The 27,922-nt window shown below is 44.1% G+C and overlaps 1 protein-coding gene and 2 non-coding genes across 5 annotated transcripts in view; 1 reads left to right on the top strand and 2 right to left on the bottom strand.

Moving 5' to 3' along the window:
* The window catches only part of LOC134289439 (laminin subunit beta-1), a 77,311-nt gene extending 56,779 nt beyond the window's left edge, over positions 1-20,532 (top strand). For all 3 annotated transcript variants that reach the window (XM_062855251.1, XM_062855249.1, XM_062855252.1), the window contains exons 6-18: positions 12,447-13,123; positions 13,189-13,874; positions 13,944-13,970; positions 14,037-14,447; positions 14,509-14,701; positions 16,195-17,159; positions 17,226-17,322; positions 17,383-18,359; positions 18,420-18,772; positions 18,827-18,968; positions 19,029-19,217; positions 19,621-19,765; positions 19,833-20,532. In XM_062855251.1, the coding sequence (XP_062711235.1) occupies positions 12,447-13,123; positions 13,189-13,874; positions 13,944-13,970; positions 14,037-14,447; positions 14,509-14,701; positions 16,195-17,159; positions 17,226-17,322; positions 17,383-18,359; positions 18,420-18,772; positions 18,827-18,968; positions 19,029-19,217; positions 19,621-19,765; positions 19,833-19,972 (5,002 nt within the window). In that variant the 3' untranslated portion in view covers positions 19,973-20,532. The remainder of the gene's footprint in view (positions 1-12,446; positions 13,124-13,188; positions 13,875-13,943; positions 13,971-14,036; positions 14,448-14,508; positions 14,702-16,194; positions 17,160-17,225; positions 17,323-17,382; positions 18,360-18,419; positions 18,773-18,826; positions 18,969-19,028; positions 19,218-19,620; positions 19,766-19,832) is intronic.
* Positions 20,533-21,530: 998 nt separating this feature from the next.
* Positions 21,531-21,603, bottom strand: Trnav-aac (transfer RNA valine (anticodon AAC)). The gene has a single exon. It is a non-coding gene; the product is annotated as a tRNA-Val (tRNA).
* A 421-nt stretch (positions 21,604-22,024) lies between these two features.
* Positions 22,025-22,097, bottom strand: Trnav-aac (transfer RNA valine (anticodon AAC)). The gene has a single exon. It is a non-coding gene; the product is annotated as a tRNA-Val (tRNA).
* Between the last annotated feature and the right edge of the window lie 5,825 nt (positions 22,098-27,922).

The following is a 27,922-nucleotide window of genomic DNA, read 5'->3' as shown; positions in this document are numbered from 1 at the left end:
TCGGCTGTGATGTCATGTTGGACAACTTCAGCGAACGACGGTGATGTGCAACGTTTCCGCAATTGCTAGGGAACGAAGCGTGGTGATGGTTAGAACTAACAGACAAAACTGCATAATAAATATAAAACCTCTTCTCTTCTGGACTTAACATTCTCACTGGAACAAAGTTTGCTTCTCAACTTTTTGTTCTATGAGCACTTCTACAGTAATTAACTGAGAGTTTCTTCCGCCATAATAATCATTTTGCATGTGTACATCGTGTAACAGACACGAAAACTTTCTGGACCGACCGGGAATCGAATCCGTCACCCTCAGCAGTATAGTCATGGCAGGGTCAACAGCATTTTTTCTTCTGAAGCTATGGCGGATAATCTGCTCAACAGATACCTGAACATGGAGGTACAGGAACTGTGGGGTCAGGGACCGTCTTCTACAACAAAAGTAGAATTCAGGACTACCATCTCCCCGACCCACTAAACAATATTACCATAGCCGCTAAGACCTTTGTCTCTCCGGAACCACCAAGAAGGCGTTGCTTCAGAGAGGGGCTAGTGTACATCACATCCTTAAGGTTGGCTGCGTATATCGTGTAGCAATAAACATCCATAACAAGATAGCATGCTGGCGCTTAGCCAGTTTGCCGAATGGTCCTCACCATTCCCTTTGTCCTCGGCTCGGATCAACCACCACGCCTGCGCCCAACTGTTTTGCAAGCATCAAGAACTGACCTGCTGACGCAATTTGACCTGCTGAAGGCTCAGACCCTATCAGCTAGTACCAGAAGAAGTTGCTGACAGTAGTGGGGCCTCCCGGCCTTCACCGGGGAGCCTTTTCCAACCGCGGACTCGGATTCAACACAGTAGAACGACGTCACGACAGCAACGCTACCAGGATGTTCACTTCTTCTTCTTCTTCTTCTTTATGGCTCTACGTCCCCACTGGGACTTGGCCTGCCTCGCTTCAACTTAGTGTTCTTTGAGCATTTCCACAGTTATTAATTGAAAGGCTTCCTTTGCCTGCCATTGCATGAATTTGTATATTGTGGGGCAAGGACAATGATACACTATGCCCAGGGAGTCGAGAAAATTTTCCCGACCGGAACGGGAATCGAACCCGCCGTCTTCGGATTGGCGATCCATTGCCTTAACCACTAGGCTAACTGGAGACCCAGGATGTTCAGATTGCGGCCAATTAATCGCTATAAGGGTCGATTCCGACCGTAGGGCACCAGTATGATCTACGTAGTCGACTTCGAACCCTTAGATCACCTCTTGTATAGCATCTGCACTAGTCATTCTCCGAGTCCACGCGCCAAGTCTCTCTGTACTTCCAAGACGATATGGATGATACCCCCGAAGAAACTCGTCATTATACAAGTTCTGGACAAGATTGTCCGGAGTTTTGCCCTTCCCGCATGTGGCAAGCATGTGCGAACACATGGGCACACGAACCTGTTCCGACGTTTCCTCTAAACCTGCACAAACTGGACATTTGGAGAGAACCCGCATGACCGAAACGATGTAGATACTGCCGGAAGCAACCATGACCTGAAAGGACCTGATTCAAGTGGAATGTTACTTCCCCATGGCGTCTGTTAACCCAACTATCTGCCATCGGAATCAACCTGTGGGTCCACCTTCCTTTGATGGAACTGTCCCACGCGCGCTGCCATTTGGACACCAACCTCGCAGTCCTTCGTATGCCTCTTTCATTTTTTTTCTTCTAAACCATGGGGGGATAATCTGCTACAGACATCTGAACACAGAAACGGGGAGGTGCACTTAGTGTGGGGTTAAGAACCGTCTTCTACAACGAAGGTAAAAGCCAGAACTACTCTGTCCTTGACCAACAACAACATTCCCATGGTCGACAAACCCTTCGTCTTTCCGGAACCACCAAGAAGGCATCGCTTCACAGAGGGGCTTATGTATATCGCACCCTCAATGTTAGCTGCGTAGCCTGCAGCAACGAACATCGATGACTCGCTTGGGGAGTCCAGCAAGGTAACATGCTGGCGCTTAGCCAGTTTAGCGAGTGGTCTTTACCTCGGAAGGCAGAGGCAGAGTCGACACCGCGCCTGCTTCCAACTGTACAGCAAGTATCAAGAACTGATCTGCGTGCACAACGATTTGACCTTCCTACAAGTAAGGCCGTAAGCACAGAAGGACATGCCGACATGAGGCCTGCTGTCCCAATCTTGCCTTGCCAGGGATCCCTTTCGAACCGCGGGCTCGCCCCAAGCCGGCCCACCATACCTTAGTATGGACGAGGCGACACTAGCCATAAGCTTGCGCTTATTGGCATACACCGCAGTGCTGTTGGACATCATCCGGGCGGGACAGTGCCACTATAGCTGTAGACGTGGAGGCTCTCTTACTAGGTCATATTGGTCTATATGCCGACGGGCCTCCTGAACATCTCGGGAGCTTCTACAATAGCTACTATTAAGACCAAGTTCAGAACTTCACCCAGACCTGGGGCCTTACCTATGCTAAGGTATTTTGCTATCCCCGCAAGTTTCTCATCGCCAGCCCCAGTCCCCAGTTGTCCTTCGAAAGAAGGCCATCGTCTAGAATCATGACGCGGAAAAGGCCTCTCGATGATCTCCTTCAACACCCCTAGAGACTGCTATCTAGCAACCGTTTGTAGGGAATTACAAGCAAATACAGCAAATACGTACATTACACTTCTTGTCTTGGCCATCACGATCCTGTAGGCATCACCGCACGAATTCGCATTGACGCTCTGACGGAGACCCTCAAAACAGGCCTTTTTTTTCTCTTATCTCAGTCTTCAGCGCGACTTTGGCAGCAGCGAATACCACCCGCCGTTTGTTTCGTTTTGCCCTTGGTTTTACCTCAGTTCGTGCTGGCTGTATTCGCCGCCTAGCTCGTAGACAGCGCCTCCCTGAATACCCCTTCTTGGAGTATTAAGTCTTTCACCTGCGAGAGCTTGACCTTGGCCTAGACGCCTCTTCCTCTAACGGCTACCGACTGTTGTTGTAGTCGATACTGTAATGAACCGCCATGTGATCGCTGTTCAGTTCGAACTACTTGTTAGGCCGGGACTACAACGGTAACGTTGATAATCAATTCCGCTTCCTTGGCCATATCCGTCCTCCTATCCACAACAGCCTGACAAAGCAATTGCTGGGCTGCGTCACAGTAGTTCAGGTTCAATTGCGTTACCTGCACTGTGATTTGCCAGCTACGGCTCTTCTGAAGGCCCGACACCTTGGACCTCCCGTTAGGTGCTTGCTGTTCACGGATTTTTCGGAACAAATAAAACGTGTGGGTGGACTCGTACAGCCTTATACCTTATGGCCTTCGGAGCCGCATCGCCTAACACAGTTTGCTCCAGTCAGGGCCTTTGCAGTCCAATGACTTGTGTCCTGGTTCCAGACACCTGAAACAAACAACCTTGATCTTCCCTACTTTAACAGACTTGATTGAGTCCGCCACATGTTATATTTCTAATATGCATTTGTAGTGCTCCATTATTTTTTCGTAATAATGCCATCCGCGGGTTGCTGCTGCGTTGGGATGTAGTGCAACGCAACATCTCCTCTCTCCAGACTATCCTTCACGAAATGGTATCGTATCGAAACGTGCTTGGTCTTCGGGTTGAATCCTTCGTTTTGTGCTATACATATCGCGGATTGGTTGTCACAGAAAATGGGAATCGTTCGTTGACCTTCTATCTCCTGCAACAGCTGCTTCCACCATAGTGCCTCTTGCGTTGTCCGGGAAAGTGCCACAAATTCCGCCTCGCACGACGACAATGCTACGGACGGCTGCCGCTTGACATTCCAGGACACGGCTCCTCCCATCGTGCTGAAGATGTAGCCCGTTGTCGACTTCCTATTTGTCGGATCACCTCCCCAATCCGCGTCTGTGTATCCGGTGAACTGAGGATCGCCGGCTCTGTTATACTCCAAACGATGATCGATAGTGCCCTTCAAATACCGCATAATCCGTTTTGTTGCTTCCCAATGACGACGACCGGGGTTTCCGCTAAACTGGCTGACCTTGTTCACCGCCAAAAGTATGTCCGGTCGTGTTCCTTGAGCCAAGTAGGTCAGGCATCCAACTGCTTCCTTATAGGGAACGTTCCGCATCGCTTGAATCTCCTCTTCAGTACGTGCAGACATTGAATCATCCAGTTGTTCTCCGGGATCTGCAGGGGTTGCTACAGATCTACAATTCTCCATATTGAACCGCTTCAGAACTTCTTCGATGTATTGTTGCTGGTCGAGATGTAGTGTGCCTCCTTTCTGATCCCGAGTGACTCGCAGTCCCAAGCATAACTTCGCCGTTCCAAGGTCCTTCATTTGGAAACGACTGTTCAGGAACTCTTTCAGCTTCTTTTTTAAGTCCGGGTTGTTGGTGAAGATCAACAGGTCATCAACATAGATTGTCACGAAGATCATTTCTTTCTTGCTAATCTTGAAGTACAAACACGAGTCCACTCTGGAACGAGTAAGTCCAAACTGCCGCATCGCTTCATCCAGTTGTCTATTCCACACCCTGCTTGACTGTTTTAATCCATACAGCGCCTTCCTTAGCTTGCAAACCTTGGTGGCATCGTTCACGTACCCTTCCGGCTGCTCCATGAAGATGGTTTCTTCCTTCAGGTCGGACTGGAGAAACGCCGTGACGGCGTCCATTTGCTCAACGTCTAGGTCGTGCTGCACTGCGAGAGCAGATAACGTATCGTCGAGTATCTTACCACCGGTGAGTACACCTCCGCATAATCAATACCCGGCCGCTGTGAACAGCCTTTCACCAGGCTGGTGGCCTTGTACCGAGAAATTTCTCCATCCGCTCCACGTTTTGTCTTGAAGATCCATTTGTTTCGTATGGCCTTTCTTCCTTTGGGCAAGTCGGTCAATTCCCACGTGTTGTTGCTTTCCAGCGCCTTCAACTCCTCGTCCATTGCAGCAATCCAGCGCTCTCGGTCTAGCCGGTTGACTGCTTCGTCGTAGGCTAATGGATCACCCATCACGTTTGAAGACTGGGAATGGGGGGAATCATCTGGGACAGAAGAACTATAACAAACATAATCGCGGTACTTGCCTGGAAACCTGCGCTCCCGACCGCTGTGCGTCGACCCTTGCTGCTCATCAGCTGGTCGAACTCATCATCACTAGAATCAGCTTCTGGACGCAACGAGAACATTTGAACGTCATCAGTTGAAGCGCTTGGATTTTCTCCACGTGGCACGGTATCTAGCGGTATCGGTTGGTTCAGCACACTCGATCCACGATTGAAGTTCCATGAAACTAACCTCTTCCGTTTGCTGTTGGCCAATCGCCGAAGACTTCCCTTCATTGATGATCCGTACGTCTCGGCTTGTCACGATGCTGCTATCGCTTGGATTGGAAATTCGGTAACCTTTCGACTTCTCCGCATACCCGACAAAGATTCCTTCAACGGCTTTCGAGTCGAACTTCCGTCGCTTCTGCTTGGGCACGTGTATCATCGCCAAGGAACCGAAAATCTTGAGATGCTGCAACGTTGGTTTTCTGCCACTCCACACCTCTTCTGGTGTTTTTGCTTCTAACGATCTTGCGGGACTCCTATTTACCAGATATGCTGCGGTTGAAACTGCTTCTGCCCAGAACTTCTTTGGTAGCTTGGAATCATTCAGCATGCACCTTGCCTTTTCTACAAGCGTCCGATTCATGCGCTCAGCCACACCGTTCTGCTGAGGAGTGTACGGACACATCGTTTGATGGATTATTCCGTCTCTCCGCATGCATGCTTCCATCGCCGCATTAACGAACTTGGTGCCATTGTCAGCCCTCAAAATCTTCAACTTTCTTCCGGTCTGCCGCTCCGCCATGGATTTGAAATTCTCGAACACATCTTTGACACCGCTCTTCGACATCAGGAAGTAAGCGAAGACCTTCCGACTGGCATCGTCCACGAATGTTAAAATGTAACGGCTACCGCCAATCGAAGGTTCCTCTATCGGTCCACAGAGATCCGTGTGCACCAAATTCAACAGTCCGTCTGCTTTCGTTGTGCTGGATTGAAAAGGGTCACGAGCTGGCTTCCCTGTAGCACAGGTCACACAGTCGAATGCCGCTTCCTTCCGAAGATCCAAATCGTCCACCATGGTTGCGAGTTTCGTCATGCCTTGCTGATTCAAGTGTCCTAGCCGCCTGTGCCAGATTTCCGCTTCTGCTGTTAACAAGGATGTTTCCGGTTTCTTGCAGTTGAGTCGATACAAACCATCCATCTCGGTTCCTGAGGCAATCACTTCTCCATCTTCATCGTAGACTTCACAGGAATCTGCCTTGAACGTCACCGTCAATCCTTTTCGGCAAATCTTACTTACTGATAGGAGGTTGGCCGCCAAATCCGGGACATGTAGTACCTCCTGCACTTCGATGGGTCCTTCTTGCAATTCGAGCTTCACTAAACCTTTCGCTGTAGACATGATGCATTGGTTGTTCGCCGTGTCGATCGGATGGGCGAAAACTTCCTGCTTCTTGAAATTCTCCTCGCTTCTCGTCATGTGGGAGCTTGCCGCCGAGTCGAAATACCATTTGTTTGCGCCGCCCTTGCCAACGGCCAACATCGCGCACAAAGCCTTGTTCTTCGGTTTCGGATGAGCACTTGATTTCTGTTTCTGATGGCACTCAGCTGCAAAGTGTCCGAGCTTGCTGCAGTTGTAGCACGTCTTGTCCTTCTTGTCCGCTACTGCCTTGGTTCTCCTGTGCTTGTGCTTCGTGTATAGTGCACCTTCACTTCCGGAGCTTGAAATCGGCCATTTGACGTCCTGCAGTATTTTCGCTTTGACCGTGTCTGCAGTCAACGCCAAGCCGGACGCCTGAAGTCCCATGACCATCGGATGATAATACTCTGGGAGCCCCTTCATTAACAACGACGCCAGCCACTGGTCATTCACCTCAAACCCTATCTCGCTGAGATCGTTGGCCGTGGTCACCAGGATGTCCACGTAATCCTCCACGGTACTGTGGTTCTCCAGCTTCACCGAAGTCAACCGGTCCAGCAATCCAAATCTTCGTATCAGCCCGTCGTCTTGAAATGCCTTCCGGAGTTTTTCCCATGCGTCTTGAGCACTGGTCGCAGTTTGGACGAGACTGAAGTTGTTCTTCTCCAACGTTAAACAAATCGTTGCCAGCGCACGATCACTGGCTTCCGGATCAACTTGCTGGCCCTCCGCGGGCTGGACAGCTCTCCACGTTCCTTCTCTGATGAGAATCATCTTCATTGAAAACGCCCACGATGAGTAGTTTTGACGGCCCTTGAGTTTTTCAATCGCCGGAAGATTCACTGCATTCCTGTAGGCACGAACTACACCAGCGGTTCGCACACCGTCTCCTGATCCAGCCGCCAAGTCGCCTTCGGATCCGGTTGCACCGCTTCTAGTCGTATTCGTCCTACTGCTGCCTGGACCGCTTCCGCTCGAACTCTGTCTTTCTACGTCCCTCGGAATCATGGCTTCTTTCTTCAACGAACAAACTTGTCTTGATGAACAGGAACAACGATTACTTCAAGCTATGGCCACGTCTCTGGGCCCATAACCACTTGAGGGGGTTAGAGGCAGAGGGGTGTAAGTGACCAAAAATTCAAAATTGAGATAAATAACGCACGTGATTCTACAAGATCAGCTTTGCTTGTTGCCAAAGACCCATAATTTTTAAAAATGTTTGAGCATATTTAAACATTGATTGAAAATATGACGCTTAACCGTTGAGGAGATTTGTTTGGAGGCAGAGGGGTGTAAGTAATTTACATATTATATTTTCATGAAGTATTGCTCAACATTGTTTCAATCAATTTAAATTCTCAAGTTAATAATGGCAGTGATGGTATTGTACAATTTCGAGTCTTACTGAGAGGGGAAGTTACCTTTTCGTCATTTGCCCTTCTCATTATCCATTTCTCACTCACGCCAGTATTTGCAAAGTCTAGCTTTTGGAATAAGGTAAAACTTTCACTCGACTGGCTTAGCCGCAAACATCGATAGTAGATTAATTGACTGATATTTTTGCTGAACTTTTCACACAAAAAAGTGACAATACCGTCGTGCGGGGCTACTTTTGAAATGCGGGGCTACTTTGGACACTTTTGAATATGGATTTTTTGAATTCAAAATATGGTTCAAATCTGTTTGATGTCTTTGGGACTATTGTGAAGCAATAGTTTTCGCTTCATTTGGTTGAAATTATTTTTCAAACAGACCGTTTATTGCTTGTCAGGACGCGAAAAAACATCGAATAAACCAATAAAATATACATAACGTATCAGAACATTTGGTCTGTAAGCATTGTTTCTACAGTTCATAAATTTCAAAGGGTTGATCAATTCATTCAAAATGTATCAACGTAGCATATACAATCGAATATTTGTATCGTTATACATTGTAAATGACCGTTTCACCTAAATAAAGGATTGATGGTCCCTTTTTTCAGGCTATCTATATAGCAATATCACGCTGCTCATAATACCAAAGGTAGCACAGAACCTTCTTAAAACGCATATTTTTATTGAAATTATGTATGATACAGTATACTACAGTATTGGTACAAAGTAGTTTTCTAAATAACCCTGGAATTTGAAATGCAGTATTGTTATAGATAACAATGTCCAAAGTAGCCCCCATCCGGTTCTATATGACATGTGTCCGATTGGTGTATGAACAACTTTTTTGTTTATTGATGGATTCAGTTCAAATTTTGCATACATCCTACATACATACTCACAATTATTATGTATAAAAATTTTGGAAATCCATTCACTACTCTGGGAGTTATAATGTCATAAAGTTGAAAAACCATGAAAAAGTGTATAAAGAAGCCCCGCACGACGGTATCACCTTCTTTTCGTTGCACATCGTGAGTACGAATGACGATAATGTACCAAATAAAATTACAACACTGCATTTTATTCACAATTGTTCAATCCCAAATTTAGGATTTTATGACGATCGTGAAGATCAGAATTAGGTTATCAATTTGATTACCAAAATTTTGTACAGTCTCACGAATTCAAGCGGTGCTTTGCTAACTAGCCGACGTTTCGGCTGTGTTTGGCAGTCTTCTTCTATGGAAAATTAGGTCTATTTCTCCTAAAAGAAGGCTGCCAAACACGGATGAAACGAAGAGCAGTTAACAAAATAACCGTTTGAAATCGTGAGGCGTCTAAACTCCAAATTTCAGTATATACTCGTTGGAAACTACTGTCAGGGACGAGTTTACATACGCAGTATTACACTAAAAGTGCATCATTACGTCGTGTATGGTGTCGTTAAGGCTCTGTTTTAGAATCCGTATGATAAAACATTAGATTTTAAATCGTATTGTTGGCGATTTCCATAATTTGGAAGGATAAAACATGTATTAGTAGCGCACGCCTATCAATTTATACATGTAACCCTCGAGCAGTCGCGTCTTCGACTACCTGCAGCGAAGTCACGCTCACGTTGTATACCACAAGCGTGTATTTTTCATGGCGCGTGTACTCAGTACACGACACGACCACTCCCGGGTTAATAATGAGTTTCTGTCTGTCTGTATTATCCTTATAGACTCGGAAATATCTGAAACGATTGGCGTGAACATTTGCATGCCAGTTTTTTTTTCGAGCCGGGGAAGATTCTAAACAACTTGACAAATTAACTGGCAAAAGAGGCCCCAATACACATAACGGGGGACTTCTCTATGGAGCTGTGTATCAAAAAGCCGCACAGCCGGTTTACTATAATTTTTAGCTTTTCAATATATCAGGTTTAAATGTATTTTTATTTACATTTAAAAATAAAATAAACTTACATTTTTGAAAATACTATGATGATTAAATTGTAGGTCCTTACTAACGTAACAATGATCCGACAAAATGGTCACTAAGGTTTTATGTTACGCTAGACGCATCACGATAGCGCAGTGTTCGTTCAGAAAGCCTGGGTCATAATCCCAACATCCCACTAGGGTTAAATTTAGGGCTTTTTCTTAATTTCTCAATATTTCATCTGATTTTTGAATTCAGAAAAGTAATAATTCTTCCACATCATCATGGTTGCTTGCATTATTCATTTAAAACGAAATTAGACGCTGTCCATAAACTACGTAGACTTGATTTTGGCAACCTTAGACCCTCCCCCCTCCCCCCCTCGTAAACTTCCCCGTCCCCCTCAAAGTCTCCGTAGTTTATGAACAGGCCCTTAAACATTTTAGGGACAATTTTATTCATAGTAATACTTGTGTCTACATGTAGAGTAGATGGCCTATTGAGAACTTGTTTGGTGCCAAAGGGGTGTAAGTCAACAGTTTGGTGGTAAAGGGGTGTAAGTGACACTAACCCAAAAAATCAAATTTTCCTATCTGCAAAAAAAACAGCGTATATAATGTCTGTTTCCATCTCAGATGGTGGAGTTACTTGATAGTAGAGTGTTCGGAGCGAATCCAATTTTTTCGAATATTGTTGATTTTTTTATAAGATGTCAAAGTTTTCGTTCAATATCTCAAAATCGAGTTTTGGTCACTTACATCCCTCTGCTTCTGACCCCCTCACTTGTGAGACAATGAATAAAAAGAAGTTCGCTAAGAGCTTGAACAAGTAATGAAAATTTATTCTAACTGATTACTCCTGCTAAACAATCAGGTTGCTAGGGTTGCTTAGGGTAGTGAACTATATACAAAGGGTAACTACGTTTCTCAACAATTCCCCTACTGTTAATTCTTTTATTCTCTGGCAGAATAGAGGCCCGCAATCCTATTTCGATTGCCAACATTCAGGCCATTTCGGGCCGTGATTAAGTACTAGAGATGTAAACCTTTCCCTGGCACAGACTTCAAGTTATAGAACTCTAGTGATGAAACCCGAATCGGGGTGCCCCCTTAGGATTAGAAATTCCTAGACTAAAACTCAAGCTATGAAAGCAACTAATGCTGCGAACGAAAGGCAACCTGCCAGAGAAAATACGATTACAGGATTGACTGATGAATCAACAACATTAATGAAACCTCGTCATCCTGTCATCGGAAATTGTTATCCAGTAGGGTAACAGGGCAAAATATATGTTTTGTGTTGTATTTGTTCAATTGTGATGTCCTAATTTATTACGCATTTGTAAGGTTCCACTACAATATGCTATATTTTAATATGCATTTGTAGTGCTTCATTATTTTTTCGTAATAACGGTTGTCTTACTCACTTCTGCGAATACTTGTCAAAAGGAGTTGCATCCGCCGTACTCTTCTGGCTACACGCGAAGGCCTCCGTGAGGGTAGACTTCGGAAAATTTCTCTTCACTGGTTCTGTTGCTGTCGCAGGTTCCATGAGTTTCCCAAGAACTCTCTTGGCTGCCGTCATTGACTTTCGAAGTCTCAGCAACGCCTGCTGGAGGTCGAGTCTTCGAGGACGCAAAGTTGATGGTGTCAAGCTGCTGCGCAGCCACCTCGACCGCAGATGTTGGTGGCCCTCATCAACCACGCTGCGTGCCTCTACCTTACTCGACCGGGGAGAAAATTGGGTGGCCGACGCTGGCACTACGTGGTACCTAAGGAGGCGCTAGCACCTATTTCTCCTCCTCCTTTCCTCAACGGAGACCTAACCAACCCGCTGCTCGCGAAGGGGTTAAGCTCGCCACTACCGCTACCTCCACTAGATGTTTGATTATGGTCCTCGGTACGGGTCACTTGACACCTTGAGTTGAGGTTAGTCCTATTCTTAGTCGGCAACTACACGGCTGATTCGCAGAAGGGGGAAGGGGGTCTTCAAGTCCCTGGACTACCGTCCCTGCTGCCCCACAGATCACAGTCTTGGGAGGTTTCGTGTAGCCTTGAGCCTGCTTCTATGTGGGTCTTTGCATATTCAAGACTTGTCCTAGTTCGAAAAACCTGCAACAAGCCTTCGGTGGCTGGTAGATACTCAACAAGCTCTGCTTTAGGTCCTTGCTGACGTTCAGCTGTTGTGCAGCCACTTCCATCGTAATAAATACTTTACTATTTTTGTTGACGGCCTTCGCCAACCATGCTCCCTTTATTTATTACCTCTCTTGGTGTGCCAGTCAGGATTGTAATGAAGTTCCCTAAGCATACATTACGTGTACTGCAACGTCCTCCGATATTCGTCCTTCTCATGCTCTACATGATCTACTCAACATACAAAAAATCTGAATCTTGTCGCATAATCCCTTTCCAAACATTAAACACCTATGAGGACAGGCCCATATAGCCACCACTGTAAAAGTCGTGGGTCGTGCTGATCAGTATTAAAGTGTTTAACATGACAACTTTCAGTATGCAATCTAAAAATAACTACCTACATTACCACGCAGCATAATGTAATAAAAAATATATTGTACTGACATGGTTTAAAATGAAACACCTAATAGCGATATTTCATTTACCCTAGGAAATGTTCAATGATCATGATGAATGCTAATTGCAACCTTCTTCTTTTGCATTCTAGCACCCTGGAACAATCCTGGTGGCAGTCGGAAAACGGTAAGGAGAATGTCACCATCCAGCTGGACCTGGAGGCGGAGTTCCACTTCACCCATCTGATCATCGTGTTCTCGACGTTCCGTCCGGCTGCGATGTTGATCGAACGGTCGTACGACTTCGGCAAAACGTGGCACGTGTATCGGTACTTTGCCCACAACTGCCGGTCAGCGTTCCCGGATGTACCGACCATGGGCAAAAACATCACCGATGTGATCTGCGACCACCGCTACTCGGGTGTCGAGCCATCGAAGAACGGCGAGGTTATCTACCGGGTGCTGCCACCGATGCACATTGAGAACCCGTACGCCGAGCACGTGCAGAACATGCTGAAGATGACCAACCTGCGAATCAACTTCACGAGATTGCACACTTTGGGTGATACGCTGCTGGACGACCGTCAGGAGATTCAGGAGAAGTACTACTATGCCATTTCGAACATGATCGTGAGAGGTTCGTGCTCTTGCTACGGACACGCTTCGCGGTGTCTTCCGCTGGAGGGAGTGAGGAATACAATCGACATGGTGCACGGACGGTGCGAGTGTACGCACAACACGAAGGGTTTGAACTGCGAGGAGTGCGAGGACTTCTTCAATGATCTACCGTGGAAGCCGGCTTTGGGCAAACAGACGAATGCTTGTAAAAGTAAGTTGTTTGGGATGGTTTAGGGGAGGTTGGAGGATTTAAAATGGTATTTTTGTAATTCACAGAATGTCACTGTAACAATCACGCAACGAGCTGTCATTTCGATCAAGCTGTGTACGAACACTCGGGACGCGTAAGCGGAGGTGTTTGTGACAATTGCCAGCACAATACACAGGGCTATCACTGCGAAGAGTGTTCTCCGTTCTTCTACCGGGATCCTTTGGAGGATATTCAAAGTCCATACGTGTGTAAGCCTTGCGATTGTGATCCTAGGGGGTCCCTGGATGACGGAATCTGTGACTCGATAGCCGACGAGGAGAACGGAGTCGAGGCTGGGGCTTGCCATTGCAAGAAGAACGTTAGCGGACGACGATGCGACCATTGTAAGGAAGGTTTCTGGAACTTTGACGAGAGCAATCCGGATGGATGCCAGACTTGTTCGTGCAACATTCTGGGTACGGTGGATAATGCTGGATGCAATGTACATACCGGAGAGTGCATTTGTAAACGGTTGGTTACCGGACGCGATTGTAACCAGTGTATTCCGGAGACCTACGGACTTTCGGACAGTCCCGAGGGTTGTACCATGTGTAACTGTCATCCGGGAGGATCGTTGGATAACAGTTGCGATGTGATTACGGGACAGTGCCGCTGTCGGCCGCACATGCAGGGTAGGGATTGTAGCGAACCGAAGCAGCACTACTTCATTCCGACTTTGCACCATGTTCTGGAAGCGGAGTTCCCGGGAACGGTGAGTAGATAGGTCTTAGAAATAGAAGGACCAGTTTTGACTGATGGAATATTTGTTTGATCTTTTTAGATTTGCGATCATCACTCTTCAGTTGGTGTAAGTATTCGAATCGACGGTAAGCCCAAAGAACCTTGACTAACGTAATGACCATCGTCTTTACAGAACTGTTCAGCAGTTATTCGCGAGCACCCGCACGGATATCCTCCCACGTGGACTGGTCCCGGATTTATGCGAGCTTTCGAAGGAACCGAGCTTAAGTTCACCGTGGACGATATTCCGAAAACGATGAACTACGATGTGGTCGTACGGTACTCACCGCAGATGAAGGGAGACTGGGAGGACATTCGTATGACTGTGATCCGACCGGACGAGTACGACCCGGATGGTCCTTGCGCCAACTCGCATCCGGAATACGAACGGGATTTCCACACGACTCTGTCCGAATATGAGACCAGCGCAGTGGCAATGAAGGATATCTGTTTGGAGAACGGCAAGACGTACAAGTTCATTGTATCGTTCCAGAGACACGATCCGTACAGGGATAACGGAGCGGCACAAATTCTGATCGATTCGGTAGGTTTCTGTAGATTAGGAAAGGGTTTCCCAGTTAAGACAGTTGATTTCTTTTCAATAGCTCGTATTGGTCCCAAGGATTGAGGTTACACCGATCTTCCAAGGTACACCACAAGCTGAAGCTAGATACCGAGAGTATCAGAATCTAGGCTGCAATCAGACATACTACGATGTGAACTACGATACGGAGGCAAGACCGGAGTGCAAGGATCTGATGAACATGGTCAGCGTTTTCGTCTTCAACGGAGCAACTCGTAAGTATTGTCCGGAAATATCTAACTTCCTCATTCATCGCGAAACACCGGAGACAGGCGCTCATATACTACAATTGAAACCGTACCGTCAGTGGGGGTGTCATTGGGCCAAAATTGCATAGTACATCTCTTTGTAGGTCGTTACAACAATATTTTAGCTCTAAATCAATGTTGTATTCGGTAGACACGTTCATTTTTATACTGTTTAGGATTGTTTAAAGTGAAAATGTTTTAACTACAATTTTGACAATGATATAGCTTAAATGAAATTGGCCCAATTCCACCCCTTCTAGGGGGTGACATTGGGCCAAACACTAAAATTTAAACAAAACAGTTCAATGTGAGATAATATCGCTTGAAAATCGAAACTATCAAATATATAGATACTTGCCTACAACCTCTCAGTGTCTAGTCACTTCAAAATAACATCACAGACAAACAAACGTGACAATTTTACCACACTCATTGTAAACGATCAACGTTCCTACACAATATATCCGCTATCCCATAAATATAACTCCATCTAACATTTTCAAAAGACGAAAGTAATATTTCTTTATCATCTGCCTAGCAACTGATATGCGTGAATATTAATTTTGCATGAATCTAACATTTATTTCCAAAATTTTACACCGTATTATGCATAGAATAATGTGAATACTCTCAGTCGTTTTAATTCACATTTGTAAGGTTCTCGTACTGATTGCATTGCTTTTATATGGCCCAAAGTCACCCCCAAATCGAAGTATTTGTACTACAGCTTGAGTAAATAAGTTTTTCATGCAAAATAGCAAAAAACCAAGAAAATTCATAATATGTACTTTCCAAAACAACTACCCAACACACCGAGAAAACAGTAATTCATTACATGTTCGGTTTTCAGCTGTTTTCTGCTGGGCATTTTAAAACAACGACATTGTACAGTACGCCTAACCATAAAATTCACATCAAGTTTTCTTAATAGAAAATTGACTAAATGAAACTTTTTTTCTACATCGGATGGTCAACGCAAGTTATATTTACCGTATACCATGCACTTTTTGATAATCACTTTGATAAATTTTAGTATTTTGAGCGAAACATCTTTCTTGATTTTTGGCCCAAAGTTACCCCCCAGGCCCAATGTCACCCCGACTGGCGGTACCTACACATCTTATTGCATGATATATCTTATCACGACGCGATTTTCTAATTCTGCACGCACAGCTGTTGGAGGCAACAAGCGTAGGTCGTTATCTATGAAATAGGCCGAGTCCAGCAGAATACAGTCAATAATGTTAGCTCAGACTATTCGCAGCGAAAACGATGATCCGTGTTGAGTTTCGTTTGCTATGCTGTTTCGTTGTTCTACTATCCGGTGTCCACCGGCTTCAGGGCCAGGATATTGCCATCGGAGACATTGAGCTTGAAAAACCTGGTTCGAGACCGTATTGAACTTTTGTGTGGAATGATTCGAGTAAGTCATTAATCTGTGTTTCCATGTATCATTCTAGCATGTGAATGTAATCCAACCGGATCGACGACGAAGAAATGCGAGGAATTCGGTGGATACTGTGCTTGCAAGACCAATGTCGTTGGACGCCAATGCGACAAGTGTGCACCGGGAACGTACGGATTCGGACCGGAGGGATGCAAAGCTTGCGATTGTAACAGCATTGGATCGAAGGATAATGATTGCGATCTGGTGACCGGACAGTGTAACTGTCACCCGAACACCTACGGACGGGAGTGCGATCAGTGCCAGCCAGGATTCTGGAACTTCCCGAATTGTCAGATGTGTGAATGTAACGGGCACACGCCGGCGTGTAACTCGAAAACAGGAGAGTGCTTCCAGTGTCAGGACTTCACGCAGGGTTGGAAGTGCGACAGGTGCTTGGATGGTTATTATGGAAACCCGTTGTTGGGTTCGGAGATCGGCTGCCGGCCTTGTCGTTGTCCGGATACGATCGCTTCCGGACACTCATATGCCAACGAGTGTCTGCTCGATCCAAAGGCGAACGATGTAATCTGTTTGTGCGACCAGGGTTACGCAGGAGCCAAATGCGATGTCTGTGCGGACAACTACTTTGGTAATCCTGAACGACCAGGAGGTATCTGTCAACAGTGCGACTGTAGTAACAACGTGGATCTGAATCAACCGGGTAATTGCGATCCCAAATCGGGTCAATGTCTGCAGTGCTTGTACGATACGGAAGGTGATCACTGCGAGTTCTGTCGGGATGGATACTATGGAAATGCTTTGGAACAGAGCTGCCGACCATGTGACTGTAACGTTCTGGGAACTAATCAAACGGTACAGCATTGTGATCGGTTCACTGGTCAGTGTCCCTGCTTGGCTAACGTACGCGGCCAATACTGCGAGGAGTGTATCGAAAACCATTGGAAGATCGCTAGCGGAGAGGGATGTGAGGCATGCAACTGCGATCCAGTGGGATCCATGAGCGAACAGTGTAATCCGGTAAGTTAACAAGGGTTCAGGAGGAAGAAAGTGTGTGTAATGAATAAGGGTTGTTTGTTATTTTAGTATGATGGACAATGTACCTGTAAGCAAGGATTCGGTGGACGCCAATGTAATCAGTGCGAGTCCAACTTCTGGGGTAACCCGAACGTTCACTGTCATGGTAAGTAGCGAAGCAGTCAACGAAGATTCTGTTTAACTTAACCCGTTTAACTCGTTCCAGCTTGCGATTGTAACCCTTACGGCTCCGCTACATACCAATGTAACCGTGAGACTGGTCAGTGTATCTGTAACCCTGGAATCGGTGGCTACAAGTGCGACCAGTGCGCTCGTGGATATCTGGGAGAGGCTCCCTACTGCGAACCGTGCGGCGAATGCTTCGACAACTGGGATATGATTCTGGACGGCCTGAAGGAGGAAACCAACCGTACGATAGAGGAAGCTAAGGCCATCAAGACTCTCGGTGCAACGGGAGCTTACAAGAAGGAGTTCGATTCAATGGGCAAGAAGATTGATATCATTAAGGGTCTGCTAACGAACACTATTTCGGATCGGGAAATCACGACCATCGACGATCGGATAGCGGAGGTTCGAGAGCATTTGACAACTTCGCTCAAGGCGTTAGAAGAATCGGAAAAGCGCTTGCAAGATACGGACGCGACGATCAACTTTGCAAACATCGAGATCGACAATCTGAGGAAACGCACCGAAGAAGTGAAGCAGTTGGCGGATTACCTGAAGGACAATGCGACCAAATTGCAGGAAGGAAACATCGAAGGAGCATTGAACTTGACGAGAGATGCTTGGAACCGGGTTACGCTACTCGGCGAAACCAACATGGAAATTCAAGAGCTCAACGACAATGCCGAACGGCAATGCAAACGAACTGAGATTCTGCTGAAGAAACAGCAGGATCATTTCGATCATCTGCATGACACCAACGAGGCGTCGTTCCTGAAGTACCAGGACGAACTGGATACGTTGAATGCCAACATTCCAGATTTGAACGAGCGAATTTGCGATCGACGAGGAGATCCCTGCGACGAGTTCTGTGGCGGTGCTGGATGCGACGGAAAATGTGGCGGATTGACGTGCGACAAGGGTGCTTTGACGAGGTCCGAGAAGGCTCTACAGTACGCGAAGAAGACAGAGCAGACTATCAAGGAGAAGGAGGAGCTGGCCGACGATATTCTGCGATCGGTAAGTATATTGAAACACTTTCCCGTAAATCAACCTAACGAAGATTCTCTCAACTTTCAGATGTCCCAAGCAAAAACGAACGCATCGGAAGCGTTCAAGAAGGCCAAGCGCGCCCACGACAAGGCGAAGACGCACTACGACCATACGCATTCGCTGATCAATCAAGCCAATACCGTTGTGACAGCGTTGACCGACATCATCGACAACAACACAGCCACACCGGAGAAGATCAAGGATCTGGCAGATAAGGTCATGGACTACACTTTGCAGCTGGATCCGGATCAGATTCAGAAGTTGGCCGAGCAGATCGACGAAGCCGTTTCGCATCTGGAGAATGTGGAATCGATCATCCGCAACACGGAGCATGATCTGGAGCGGGTTCAGAGATTGAAGGACGATACATTTGCTACCAAGTAAGGATTGGGTACGGGTTGTAGAAGGCTGGTATTGAATTGTGTGTGTTTCAGGGATCGCGCCGAGAAGGTTCTAGACGAAGCGATTGAGCTGACGAAGGCTTTGGACGACGCGGATGATGCCCAGAAGAAAGCACGCCAATCGATCAAGCGTGCCAACGAAGATATTCAGTCGGCGAAGATCGATCTTGAGGAGGTATGCACGATCGAGTAAAATGTAGCTCTTCAGACATTCGCATATGTTGTTTTCTTCCAGATCGACAAGGAAACGGACGACGCCTACAAGCGTGCGAACGCAACCGCTTCGAAGGTCGATGAGCTGAAGGCACGACTCAATAAACTGCACGTCAGCAACGTGCAAAACGATCAGGACGCAGAGGAGATCATCAAACAGGCGGAAGCCGTAAAGGATTCCGCTAACAATGCACATGATTTGGCTACGCAGGTAAGGTTTGTTAGATCTGGAAATTTTGAGATAGCAAGTCGCACAAGTTTATTGGTACCTAAGATGTTGCTACAGTTTCTCCCGGAATTCTTCTTTGGATTCCTAGTAGTTTGTCAATGTTTTTTTCCTGGATTTCTCCAGCAGTTATTCCTAAGATTTTCCGGTGTTCCTTCAGGGGCTTTTAACAGTTCCCTAGAATTTCTGCAATAGTTTTTGCAGAAGTTCTTCTCGGGAGGTTCGCGGAGGACTCCTTCCGAAGACCCTAACAAAATGCTCGCTCGCAAAATTCTTTCTGCGTTTACTCTTAGTGGTACTTACAAGTACTAGCTACAGAGAATATAAAATACTCAAATTAGCTAAGTTTAATTCATACGACATCTAATCGAATTCATTTACCCTTCAGCTGAAGGACAACTACAAAACTGCCAACGCAACGCTGACGGCAAGATCGAACGCTTCGGAAAGCGCCCGGGAACGAGCGCAGAACTTGTTGAATCGTGCTTCCAAGATCACCGTTGAAACAACCAATCAGCTCAAGAAACTTCAAGGTAAACCATTACGAAGATAAGCCGTTGCCAAAGAATACTTAATAATCATCATCCTTCAATTCCTCAGAGTTGTACAAAACGTACGAATCGAACCAGAACGAGCTGGGATCGCTGGAGACGAACATCCAGGGCTTGACCGAGCAAATCAACAATTATCTGAACAAGATCCAGGGCGACGCCGATCGTTACCGACAGTGTACGACGTAAAAATAAACATGACGAACAACGACAATATTTTTTCATAAGTTAACACACCAGCAGTCAGCAGTTTTATCTTGAGAAGACGGAAAATGTTTGTGTTCAGTGTTTGAAGTGAAGTGGTGAAGAATTAAGTGTTCATAACAACAATCTGCCGATTTTCGATCTATAGAATAGTTGTGTGGCTAATGTATCTGGAAGATGTACTCGTTAGAATCATAATCTGCTTCAATCAAGAGATTTGCAAGAATCTGAAAAACAAAGTCGTGTAACACAGTCAAGAGTTATAGAAACCTATTTCTTTAGAACACTTTTTTTGCAAAATGAAACAGTTTTTTAACCCAGTGTATTACATACCACACTGAATGACATGCAGAAATCGAAACAAACAAAAACTAAATGTGCCAAATAAGTAAAACGATAGACTAAATCAACTTCCATGTATGTGTGCTTTTGTTAACGTAAAAATATGTGTAATAAACAGCAATCGTATTATGTAGAGGAAATTTCACTCGCTGCTTCAATTTACTAACATTCGTGTACAATAATGAGTCGAACAAAAAAAAATATCAAATATAACCAACTGCGAGAGAAAAACAAATGCCATTTAGTCGTACCAGTGGGTAATTTAACGCGATAAGGAAATTTCCGCGCACCGAAAAAGAGCAATATTTTCGAAACTTTACAAAACCGAAACGGAATCAAATCTACAAATTCAAACCAATTTTATACAGTTTTATACGGTAAGCACCTTTTTCTAGTAGGATAAGTTTTGCCCGTAGCTATAAATTTGTAGACCTTAAGCGACATTTTAACAAGTACGATAAAATAACCGCGAATTAGTCATAAAAAAAACAACAAAACGTTTCTACTGCTAATAATAATGTAATTTCCGATCAGTACATAAATAAAGTCTAATTTTTATTCTCAGTGTAACCCACCACCAAAGAGCGATGGGAGATTTTGCTACGGTATCACATTTCCATAGATGACAAAAAACACAATTTTCGCCTGGACTCGAACCGGAGACCTCCCGCGCGCCAAGCGGACGTGAACACCACTCCACTATGGAAATTGCATTTCAGCCTTTGCTTGAAACTCTAACGAATGATGAATGCAAAACTGAAAATTATTTTTAGAATTGAAATTTATCAACAGAATACACTCGCTGTACACGGAATGAATGACCCATAAAAGGTTAAAATCCCCGGAAATAAGCAAAGGGCCTGTCCATAAACTACGTAGACTCTGGTGGGGGGAGGGGGGGTTCTGGCCAAAGTCTACGCTCCATACAAATTTCGAAATTTTTGTATGAGCAAAAGTCTACGAGGGGGGAGGGGGGGTCTGAGATTATCAAAATTGAGTCTACGTAGTTTATGGACAGCGCCAAACGAACACTCGCTGTGAGTCAAAGGAAGATATAAAATAAATACTCTTTCATTTTTTTAAACATTTTTCTGTATTTGAATTATAATTTATGAATTGGGTTGGGGAAGGATTGTTCTCAATTGAGCATCAACAAAGAGATCCGCATCATGAGCAACACATGCACTGTTCAAAAGATTCATGTTTCCGCCCGGGATCGAACCGGGGGCCTTCCGCGTGTTAGGCGGATGTGATAACCACTACACCACGGAAACCGCTATGGAATGATGATGTTGATAGCAAGATATGAGTTTCTGATTCCCAAATATCTGATCACTCCTCAAATAGCAGAAAATTATAAGTGCATTTGAAGAGTTTTAGAAAGCTGAAATAATCGTGGAAAGATATTGCGTTTAGAAGAATTGTGAAACGGACGTGATCAATGGTAAAAAGTGGAAACCATATTTCAAACAAAATTTTAATTTAATCTTTAAAGCTAATTTAAAACTTGAAGTTGATTTAAAAAAATGAAATAGTGATTTGTAGGGAGAAGGTTTGTCTACCAAGAGACTTTATTTCATTTTTGAACTTTTTCCGGTAGGAAGCTTCTGATCAAGCTTTTTTCGGAGCTCTTTTCTTTTCAATTCTAAGAAAGGGTACCGCAACATGTCCACCTCACGAAACCCCCCAAATATGTGTTTCCGCCCGGGATCGAACCGGGGGCCTTCCGCGTGTTAGGCGGATGTGATAACCACTACACCACGGAAACCGCTGTGAGTTCTTGCAATATAGATAGCAAATAATGAAAATGCGATTGTTTTTTAAGGAAAGGTATTTGCAGTACACAGCTAACATTTTTTCGAGCACAAATCTAGAAAACCGTCAAACGGATCTAGTTAAAAATGTAACTCAATATTTACTGTGCGGAAGCAAGCATCAAATTACATTTTCAGCCAGATACGTTTGACGGATCTCTAGATTTGTGCTGGAGGAAATTGGAGCTATGTACTCCAAATACCTTGCCCTAATAATTTAACCCTTTCCTTCCCACGACTTTGAACGACTATTTCTATGCCAAGAAAGCGTTTCCAAAAAAAGTGCTTGAACAAAAGTTTTTGCAAATTGGTCAAATTTTTCGAAATCAACGAAAAAAATTTTAGTTGTAAATCAATAGTATTTTGATTGTTTATCAATAGTTCCACTATTGAAACAAGTAGTTGGGAGTTGGGTTTACCTAATGGGATTACAATCATATTCTAAAAACTATTGCATCATATTCATCTGATTCCGTTTGTCTCTAGTTCGTCGAAAATCGATGGTGCTCTAGAGCAACCATGGGAAGTAGAGGGTTAAGAAATATACACATTGTTGGTCCTATGGTTCTCTGGCAAGTTACCAGTAAGCTGATAATGACAAGGACACATTCTACGCGCAGCTTGAACACGACAGTGATACAAAAAGTACTGTTTGTCAAGAACTGTACTGCCCCCACTCGCATAACAGTCCCATTTGCAAAAAGGAGGAATTGAGAAAACGGCATTTGAAGTTTGAAAACTTGTTTCCATATAAAACTTTGAAAAATCGCCAAAATTTGAAAAATATTTCGATCATCTCGAAACTTTCACAGATTGCTTTGCACATGAATATATAACTGTAAAAAATATTATAATTGCTACAAAGTTGTTCAGTTTTGTGTTTCGTGACACAAAAATCCATGATGGGACTGTTATGCGGGTACTTTTGATATGGGACGCTCATGACTTGGTATTTTTTTCACACATTGACATAAAAATTCGTAATTTTTATTATTGTATTTGGAAGTACATCGAAAATGATGACTATTCATAACATTAACTCAAAATTGATGAAAAGTCAAATGGGACTGTTATGCGAGTGGGGGCAGTGTAGTTGGCATGATAATCATGGGTGTATCATTTTGACTATCATGCAACAAAAACATTTACGCATGACCAGCAGAAACATTCGTTTGTTACTGTAACGTTTTTTTGAACAAAGAAAAATGTAGTGGATTGGCAAATTTAGTTATCCAATGAAATCCTAGTGGTTCCGAGAACTTCGAGCGGGACATGCGGATAACAAAAGAACCGAAGACTTTGATTTTCGGATTTTGTATTCCGAGGGTCATAACCACCAATGTAGTCCGAATCCGATATTCTATATTGCACTAGTTTACAAAATAAAACGAAAGTCGTGAACTACTGTCAACGACCAACATATTTGAAGCACTATTTAGCGCTGATTTCGAAACCGTGCTTCAAAAAATATTAAGTAGACAAGTTTTAGCATTTTAGCTCAATATCGAATTTCACAACTTGTTAAAATAACGAATTCTGTTCTGTTATTCTGTTACAATCAACGCACCCCCGGGCCGTGGCCAATCTGCGTTGTTTCGCTGGGCGATACGTCTACCAGTAGACTTGTATCTGCCCTATGCTAAACCGATTAGCATATCAAGTCCTTTCCACTGATGAGTAGGCTCGAATGTCCCGCCCCTCCCTATAACCATAGGGGGAAATAAGGAGTTTCCAGTTTCAAGTATTGTATTGATTATGACACCAACTCTTTCTATTCCTTGGTAAAAAAAAAAAATCACTAGACTTGTTTTATCAGACTACTATTAATAATGAACATAATTAAGATACAAGTTTGCATACATAATTGTAAAAGCAGTGTTAGATACTTTAAAGTGAATTGAAAAATGTAAATAAGATAAATTGTAAACTATTCCGCGGCGACACGAATGCTTCAATAGTGTCATAAATAAACGCGCAAACAAACAAATAATTGATATTGAAGTATGCATATTGCATTATCTATTAGCAAAGTCGTAGAAAGAGTTGGGCGCCTGATTATAAAATTGTTGTACTTATCTTGTGTGTTTCGGACAAGTCCCGTTTGTGTTGGCCATTGGGACACTTCTTGCTTCAAAACGGTCGTTTCTGGAATGGAAAGAGAATAATTGGCCGCACAACTCCGCAAATGGGCGGCCCGCACATATTAGTATAATGTTGCAATGATTGAAAATAGTAGAGTATAATTGTTAATCTATATGAATACTGCTACTAGTTCAGGTTTCTCACCCTCCACGATTCTCTAGATACTGTTATAGTGTGTTTGTTGTTAATTTGTTGATAAGTGAAGCCTCCAGTACTTCAAAATTCAATGTAGCGAAGATCTTGAGCGGATAGCATTCATTGATAATGATAGTGATTATTTTAATATAATATGGCTTAACAAAAATTACTATTCAATTATTTTAAATCGGATTCGTCAATAAAATTATTGTTCATAAAATAATTAACCATGCGAATATCGAACTACACAAACTAAAAAGTGTTATTATATTTTACCAATGATTTCATCCTAATCTTGACCCTAACATAGTTATGCGCTTAGTGGACAATGACCAAAAATAGTGTTGTTTCGACAATAGTCACATACTATGCCCTACGACATTGACGATTCTATTGTCTATGGCTCACCTATTTAGCGCCACCCAGCAGGGACTTGGTCTGGTACCCAATTCAGTATATCCGCTCCACGTAATGTACCGTACCTCTTTCGATTTGTGATATATTACGCGGAACATTACTCTCTTCATTCGGATAGCGGCTATGTAACCCATTGGATTAAAAACCTCCATCAAACATGAAGCGATTAATCGGAGACTGAAGACTCTATACCAAATTTGGCTCAGAGACAGGTAATCAGTGAAGTCAGTTTTTCTCGTTTGTCAGAGACGATTGATACGTATTAAGACAAACTTTCCACTGCATCTGCCAGCAATAATCGGTGATCGATCAACATTTCGAGTACCTACCCCAATTTACACAAGTATGCCAAGGATCACCGCTCATGCTTTACAATACAGTTGGAAAAACTAGAGCAACACCTGGCCACAATGATGCATAAAGCACTAAAGCGGACCGGAAGTGTCGGTGAGCCAGCCCCACCACAACTTGTTAAAATAACGAATGTACTATAATTCAAATATTTTGCATTTTGTTCAACAAATTTTAAATCTTTTTCCATAAATTAAAAGTTGTATATAATATCATTCGATCATCAGAATGCAGGTATTGCATCAGATTGATGAAATTCAAGATATTGACAAGTTTTAGGGACAATCTCCTTAAATTTTAGCAAAAATATATGAAGAAATGTATTTTTTCCAATAAGAAAAAAACATTTAAAAAATTCTTTCTCAACGTTTATTTGACATAGGTATCATATGTAGGCGAGTTACAGTAAAAAATTCAGCTCAATCGGAGCATTGATTACGGAGAATAAGATGTGTGAAGTAAGCGACTTTGCTTAAAAATAGAACAAAAAACGATTTCAAATCATTAACCTTGTATGGAAAGTCGAAAAAATTTCCGCTCTACTGTAATTCCTTCGCGTTTTCAAACGCAGGGCATGATTCTACACCAAAAATGATCATCAGCTTACAGAGTTCAAAAATGCTGTAAACTAATAGTATAAACATTTTGGAATCCAAGATGGCGACATCCGGTTTACTAAAATAATTGATTACCGGGGGGTAGTTGATCAGCGGTGTTAAGATGATCACTATGGGATCCACGTCTTTCAATTCCTGAGAACGCTACAATTCTGTTTCAGTGGAAGAACTTTTGACGTAAATCAATTGTGTGAATATATTTGAAGGATTAGTAAGACGATTTGGAAAGTTAGACGATTTTTTCAAAAAATTGCCTACCTTTAGGCGTTTAATGTGGGTCATTAAGTAACTAACTAAACTTTATTTTACTTTTAACATAGAAAATACACTAGTTGTAAGAATTTTGAAAACTTATTCAGATTCAGTATCATCAAATTTAGTTTGTTCAATAATTTTCCAATCTTGGAATGTTATGTAATTGGTTGATCTACTTCACCTCGGATTGAAAGTTTTAAAATTTGGCAAATTGAATATGTTTTACAAAATGTAGCAATTTCTTGTAAGAATTTCGTTTAAGGAACCTGATACAGGTCCACTCTGTACATGTTTTAAAAATATTTGTTTCGAAACATATGCACTGTACCTGCTTTTATTGAAAAGAATAGAGGAAAAGTGATCAACTTCCCTCCAGATTACGGTTCCTTTGATTTAAATATAGGAATTACCAGAAGAGGAGTTTCTTGCGGTTTTCGGTAGCACTACTGGGGGTTTCAGAGGGTAACGCACCTGGTTCCCCAGAAAACGCCCATGAAGCCCCCTTTAAGGCCGGACGGGACGGTGGTTAATCTCAACTTGTACTTCATATTATTGACTAGAAATTTGATCGTTCATTTGCTCACTTGTGGTGCACAATCGACTAAAGTTTCAGCTACGTCAGTGCAGTGGAAATTGATATTTGCTTCTTCAAAATCGCGAGGCAAATTGTTAGAAAGAGATGGAAGATAGGAAAAATTACACGTCGTCCCGTGCGGCCTTAACGCTTCTGAAACTCGCTGAAAATCCTACAAAAATCCCTGAAATACCTAAAAAAAACCACTGAAACCCCGTCGGACCCCCTGAAACGCCTCCGCAACGCTTCTGGATCCCATCGAAAGTTCTTCCTGAAATTCTTGAAACGCCTCCGAAATCCCGCTTAACCCTTTGGAGCCGGATTGTTTTGCTTTCGCTGCCGAAATACATACATACATACATTTATTTGTTCCACATCATTAAGACAAGACATAATCAACAATAGTACGCCACAATACTCGGTTTGTGGCTGCCGCTCTCCATCCTCGGTCACGCCCAATGCTCGCCAAGTCACGCTCCACCTGGTCCGCCCATCGTGCTCTCTGCGCTCCACGCCTTCTTGTGCCAACCGGATCCGTTGCAAACACCAGCTTTGCAGGGTTGTTGTCCGGCATTCTTGTAACATGCCCTGCCCACCGTATCCTTCCGGCTTTGGCCACCTTCTGGATGCTGGGTTCGCCGTAAAGTGCAGCGAGCTCGTGGTTCATCCTTCTCCGCCACACACCGTTTTCCTGCACACCGCCGAAGATCGTTCTTAGCACGCGTCGCTCGAAAACTCCGAGTGCTTGTAGGTCCTCCTCGCGCATGGTCCATGTCTCGTGCCCGTAGAGGATTACCGGTCTTATTAACGTTTTGTACATGGTGCATTTGGTGCGTGGGTGAATCTTTTTCGACCGCAGTTTCTTCTGGAGCCCGTAGTAGGCCCGACTTCCGCTGATGATGCGCCTCCGAATTTCACGGCTCACGTTGTTGTCAGCCGTCAGTAAGGATCCGAGGTAGACGAATTCCTCCACCACCTCGAAAGTATCCCCGTCTATCGTAACATTACTACCCAGACGGATCCGGTCGTGTTCGGTTCCGCCTACCAGCATGTACTTTGTTTTTGAGGCATTCACCACCAGTCCGACCTTTGCTGCTTCGCGTTTCAGGCGGGTGTACAGTTCTGCCACCGTTCCAAATGTTCTAGCGATAATGTCCATGTCGTCCGCAAAGCACACAAATTGACCGGATTTTGTGAAAATCGTTCCCCGGCAGTTGAGCCCGGCTCGTCGCATCACACCTTCCAGCGCGATGTTGAAGAGTAGACATGAGAGTCCGTCACCTTG

The sequence above is a fragment of the Aedes albopictus genome, chromosome 3, assembly GCF_035046485.1.
Source record: "Aedes albopictus strain Foshan chromosome 3, AalbF5, whole genome shotgun sequence".
In the NCBI taxonomy this organism is placed as follows: Eukaryota; Metazoa; Arthropoda; class Insecta; order Diptera; family Culicidae; genus Aedes; species Aedes albopictus.
The sequence above is the reverse complement of the archived record's forward strand: the minus strand, read 5'-3'. Positions and strand labels throughout refer to the sequence as shown.